Source organism: Lygodium microphyllum, unplaced genomic scaffold, assembly GCF_053477565.2.
Source record: "Lygodium microphyllum isolate KBCC unplaced genomic scaffold, Lygodium_microphyllum_v1.1.10 scaffold_787, whole genome shotgun sequence".
Taxonomy (NCBI): Eukaryota; Viridiplantae; Streptophyta; class Polypodiopsida; order Schizaeales; family Lygodiaceae; genus Lygodium; species Lygodium microphyllum.
This window is the reverse complement of record NW_028230219.1, coordinates 12,501-18,488: the sequence shown is the minus strand read 5'-3', so window position 1 is coordinate 18,488 and position 5,988 is coordinate 12,501. Positions and strand designations below refer to the sequence as shown.

The window sequence follows — 5,988 nt, the reverse complement described above, 5'->3', positions numbered from 1 at the left end:
TGAAATCTGCAACAGATGATTTGACACACTGTGAAGAGAGTCTCCAAGTAGCCAAAGATACTGCTGATAAAATGAATGCACAGGTGTTAGATCTTGAAAGTGTGCTGGTGTCGACTCAAGAGAAGCTAAAATCAAATGAGGAAACCATTGAGATTTTACAGTTAGAAGTGAATGCATTAAAATCAAGGGAACAAACTACTGTAGAAGCTCTGAAAGAAGCTGAAGACAAATCTAAAAACCTAGAGATTGAGTTTCAAGAGAAGCTGAGTGCTTGTGATGACAAATGCCGAGCTTATGAGAAATCTCTCTCTCAATTGGAAGAACGGTGCTGTCAGTTGGAAAAATCTTTAACCTCTTCTGAACTGGAGGCAGAAACAGCCAGGAAAAGGATGGCTGAAGTAGAGATGGACTTGAATGCTCTTTCACAGGAGAAAATTAAAGTTGAAGAAAATTCCTCAGGCATTGAGACAAAGCTGAAAATTGCAGAACAAACAGTAGACAAACATTTGAGCTCTCTTGCATTGGCTGAAGAAGAAGCAGACAAAGCCAAAGAACAGGTTTCTGAGTTGCAAGATAAACTTAAAGAAGCTGAAGAAAAGCTTCGTTTGAATGGACAAGCGATAGAAGCTTTGGATTCACAAATCAATGATTTGAGATCCAGAGAAGCAACATCTGCTGGACTGCTTAAGGAAACTGAAGAAAGCTCAAAACAGCTGCATATGGAGTTACAAGAGAAGCTTAAGGCATCTGAGGAGCAGTACCAGGCAGTTCTAAAATCAGTGGCTCAACTAGAAGAAAAATATGCGCAGCTGCAAGGATCATTTGAGAATGCTAAATGTGAGGCTGAGGCTGCTGGGAAAAAGGTGGAGGAGCTGCAGCTTGAGTTGGAGAGTTTACATCGGAGCAAGCTGGATGTAGAAGAAAAGCTGAAGATTAGTGAAGAGAGGATGGCTTTTCATGAAAATAAAGTGAATGAAGCAACAAGCAGGGGTGTTGAGCTTGAGAACATAATGCTCCAGCATAAAACAAAAGCAGATGATGCAGTAAATAAGGTTGCAGAGCTGGAGATGGCTCTTTTGGATGCACAAAACAAGGGCTGTGACTTGGAAATGAAGTTGAAGTCAGCTGAAGACAATATTGTACAATTTACAAATGCAGGAGATGAATCATCAAAGCATGTTGCTAAACTTGAGGGCCTGATTAATGACTTGAAGTCTCAGCTCGAAGAATCAACCAGGAAAATCAATGAGCTAGAAACAGTCTGCACCTGCTCAAAGGAAAAAGAACGAGAGCTCACTGAAAGCATACGCTCTGCAGAACAGCTCTTGTCAGAAAAGGAACATGATGCAAGTGTCTTAGCTAGCAGAATAACTGAGCTTGCTTCATCTCTTGCAGCTGTGGAGGCAGATCTGAAGGCTTCAGAAAACAGAGTTGAGGAATCAGAAGCTCGCATTAAAGAGGCCAAACAACAGCAGCAATCCCTTCTTGATAAGGTGAAAGAAGCTGAAAATCAGCTATTGCAGAAAGAGCTTCTTCTAGGAGAAGCTCAAAACAAATCAAAGGAAATAGAAGGATCACTTGACGTCCTTCACAAGGAGGCTGAAGATGCAAAAAGTACAATCACATCCAAAGAAGCTGCGCTTGTACAGTTACAGGAAAAGCTTGCACAAATGGAAGCAAATATGTCAAAGACCGCAGCAGACCTCGCAGAAGCTGTGCATAGATCTGATGAACTGCAACCTGTGGTTGATAAATTGAAAGATGCAGAAAAGACTGTGTCCACCCTTACAGAGAAGTTATTTGCAGCGGAGGAGAAACTAAGCAAAATAGATGCGAATTTACAGGCAGTAGTTCAAAATGAGTGTCACCTAAAAGAGGAACTTGCGTCTACTCTAAACACAAAGAGTAAACTACAGGAGGAGCTTTGTCAATGTGAGAAAGAAAAGCAAGCCATTCTTGCTCAACTTGAAACTACACAGCAAAGTTTCTCTGAGCTGAATGAAAAGCTTAAAGAAGAGACTCAACAGCTTCAGCAACAGGTTAATGTCCATACCACTTTGCTTCTACTTGGACTGCATATATACACAAGTGGGAAATTGAGGGATTGCACTAAGCTATTACCATTGGATTGTTTTTTGATTCTTTACCATCCTCCCTCTGTCCGTCCGTCCATCTGTGTCTGTGTTGTAATGTTTATTGTTTTATTAGAAAGAATCAGGTGTACATAAGGCATTCTGGCCAACATGCTAAGTGTACCTGAAACTCAGGAGGAAGACTCTGGAAAATATCAGAATGAGGCTACTCCTTGCCCGATTTTGTTATAACCTTCCTATGCTAACTTCTGTGTTTTCTTGTGCATGTTTTTTTGGCATGTGTTCTGCACCCCATTAGGTTGTAACAAAATACCACCATGCTACCACTGATGGTTGAGAGTTGGCAAGAGATAGAGCATAAGTGGAGAAAATGCATAGAACTGGTCTCACAATTTCTTAGCAAGTACATTTTTCAGAAAATTATTAATCTGACCTTGTCCTCTGATCAGATAGCAACACTTCTCCAAGAGAATAGAGAATTGGGAGAAACTGTTGCTAGTGGACAGCAAAAGCTGCTTGAAACTTCTGCAACTGCCGAAGCATCAACTAAACTAGCTCATGAGAGCTCATTGAGGGAGGCGAAGTTGGATACTGAAGTTGAAGATCTAAAGCTCCAATTGAAGAAAGCGCTTGATCAATGCCGTCACATAGAGGAACTTGAAAACAAACTCAAGGATTCAGTTAGTCAAGAAGAACATCAGGTTATCTTCATTAGTAGTTTTGTAAGCTGGCTTCTGCAAGTTCTCTGGTTTTGATTCATGTTTTTCAAAATGATTAGATGTTTTGGTCTTGAAAATTGGACACAGCACCAAAGCAACATAAAACCTGCATTCAAAAGTTAAGTGATGGTGGTTGATGCACTTTTGTTGTCAAGTAAAGATCACTTCTAAGGAGAAATATTATTCACATGTGTATTGTAAGGGTACACTAGGTTTAGCAGAAGAAACACAATGAATGTATGAACACGACTAATGCCCAATGTGACTCAGACAAGAATGCAATGAAGGAGAAGACAATGAAGGATGAGTTAATACTGTAATTATGAAGGAATGAAAGGAAGAGATACAATGAAGTGTGCCAAAGGAGCAGAGGCTGTCCAACAGCTACTGTCTCTCATGGGAGTGGGCTCAGGGAGAGTGTCATCCTTTGAGAATGGACTCCAAGTGCAGCAAAGCACTGTTGTCAATGATAAAGGATGTCCAGGAGCTGAAGAAAGGGCTGATAACAGCAAAACACAGCAGCGCAGTATTGAGTGAAGGCTGTGCAGGTGGTGCAAACAGCAGCAGTACTCGAAACAGCTGGATGGCAGGGTGATCTATCAAATACAGCAGCTGGGCAGCTAGGCAACAGGCTGGAGTAGACTTTGGAACAGCTGAATATGAAAATGCAGCACCAGGTGGGCCCCTGGCAGTACAATGACAGATCTAGGTGAAGGCAACAGCAGGCAGCCTCAAAACACAGTCTCCAACAGGGTGGAGACCAGGCAGCACCACCAGCTGACAGGATGGCAGCAGCCAGGAAGTGAGTGGCAACTGGCAGGTGAGGCTGGCAGCTCCAAATAGCTGGGCGGCAGCCTGCCTCTGAGGAAGGAGAAGGCGACGATGATAATGGTAATGATGAAGAAGGAGAGTGATGAAGGGCAGTTGGCAAAAGAGGTGGAATGAAGGATCAAGGGATGAAAGTGGCAATGCAACTGAGACCCTTTTATAGAACATTCTGAGCCAGTTGACCTACTGAAAAGTCTTGTCTGTTGTCTAAAATGAATATTTCCTTTTTGGGGCTGATTTAAGAGCCAGAAAATTGCCAGAAAACCGTGACAATTTAAGTGGCAATTTTAGGTAGCCTACATCCTAGGCAATATACACAATAGGTGGACTTTCACTTCATGGTATTTAGACGTACAAGGCATTCCTTCTTTCATGTTCTGAACCAAATATTTGGTGGTTCGTATAGTGAGTTGGTCATCACAGACATGTTATGCTTCTTAGACACATTGATTTAAGGGACACGTATGATTTGGTCTCTTCACAAAAGCAGACTGTAGAATGAACTTTACTGGGTGAGGTCCTCAAAGCAAATGAATTTAGGATCCCATTTCTTGACAACCCGTGCCCCAAGACATGGCATGGATGTGATACTATGGTACACAAAATGTGCTACAGGCACGATTATCTTGGTTCTTAGACATAGGGTTTGGTCTCTTTGGCTTGAGAGTCAAAGCCCACTTTAGAGTACACTTCTTTAGGCTTAGGTGAAGCACAAGTGGAAGTGAACTGTAGATCTCATGGATAAGAGGTATACTCTGTAAGCAATGTTAGATGCTAGAAATCAAAGTGTCTTTTAGTCGGGCTAATTTAATCTTTGTCAACCCTGGATCTTGAAGCTTTCTGCTCAGCTGAAAATCAAAGAGAGGGGAGGAGTGATGTGCTCAAAAGTTCTTTGTGAACTTGCTTTCTTCTTGTGAGCATATTGTTGCCAAATGGAGAGTTATGTGGATAGTCTCTACTTTTTCCTAGGCTTTCCCAAGCATTTGAGTCAATTTGATGCATAAAAGTTTCAATCTGTGGAATTCCATTCCCCCCTTCAACGCCTGTTAACATTGAACTCCTAAGAACCATTTTTCTGACCTACATTCACAAGTGTGTTATTTAAGCTCCTTGGACAAGTTACAACAATCTGCTTTCTCAAAGTTTGATTCATTGTGTGTTTATCACTGGTGCCAGATAATGATACTGTCTTCCATTATTTTAACAGTTATTTTATGCCTTTCAGGCAAAGATTAATGCACTACTTGAAAGTTCAAGGTCATTAGATGGCAAAGGAGGTGAAGGAAATGAAACAAAACTGGAGATTAAGAAGGCTCAAAAACCTTATGTGGATCAAGGGACAGTTGTCAAGGAACCTGTAAGACTGTCTTTTCCTTTTGCTTCCTGTGTAAATAAACTCAAATGCAAAAGATGAACTCATGAGTCATGCATATCATCAAATGAGATTTTCATATTCATGGAAGGGCTTGAATCAGAGTTTTGTTAATGGTTGTCTACATCTCGATTGAATGCAGATCATGCAGATGGAGAAGGTGGACACTTTCAATGAAGATCATCCCAATCCCACAAAATCTAGGGATATTGATCTGGACTTAATCAAGCCAGCAGATACAGTGCGACAGCGAAAAAAGAAGGGTGTCACGTGGGATGTTAAAGATGAAGCAGAACAAGAAATGAAAATACATGGAAAGCCTTCTCAGTTTTCTACTTCCAGGTCAAGTATTATTGTACAGCTAGGCATATCAGTTGTATCACTGATGGTTGGCTTTTGGCTTGCTCGAAACATGCACTTGTAGTGGTTTGGTGAGGTTCTTGGTAGGTTTTGAAGGTATTTTTGGTTAGCTCTCCTTAACAAGAAGAGAGCTGCTGTGGGTAGTTGCATAACACTTTCAGCTAGAGCTATCTTAGCTATTTCACATGGCGGAGATATTGTTTTTTGCCTATTTTTGTTGTTGTGAGGGAAGGCTGTAATCTATAGAGGTGAGAGTGAGGATCTTTGTAATGAGAGGGGACCAGTTCACAGCTGAATTAGCCATAATGCTGGAAGTTGGGAGCTTGTTTTTTTGAAGGCTCTAGGGGTAACCTTAATGTGATAGATCTGTTCTGTGGATGATGTACTAAAATGTTGTATTCTAGTCTTTATTTTTGGTTGCCATTATTAGTTCTGAACTGTTGATGTTCTGGGATATCCTTGTAAGAGTTAGGTTCATGTTTCCCTCTCTTTCACTACCAGATTAGTTAAATTTACCGGTACAAATGGCCAGATATAGACCTGGCCATTACCATATAGTGCTTATCTGTATGAATACAATTATTTGAATTAATCATTGGGCCATTCCATTCATCTC

General features: G+C 41.1%; 1 protein-coding gene across 1 annotated transcript; it reads left to right on the top strand.

The window, feature by feature from the left end:
* Nucleotides 1–7: 7 nt before the first annotated feature.
* Nucleotides 8–5,763, top strand: LOC148007985 (uncharacterized). Its single transcript, XM_087674544.1, has 4 exons — nucleotides 8–2,039; nucleotides 2,543–2,794; nucleotides 4,866–4,997; nucleotides 5,155–5,763. The coding sequence occupies exons 1-4, from the start codon at nucleotides 72–74 to the stop codon at nucleotides 5,434–5,436; spliced, it is 2,634 nt and encodes an 877-aa protein (XP_087530670.1). The 5' UTR covers nucleotides 8–71; the 3' UTR covers nucleotides 5,437–5,763.
* Nucleotides 5,764–5,988: the final 225 nt, after the last annotated feature.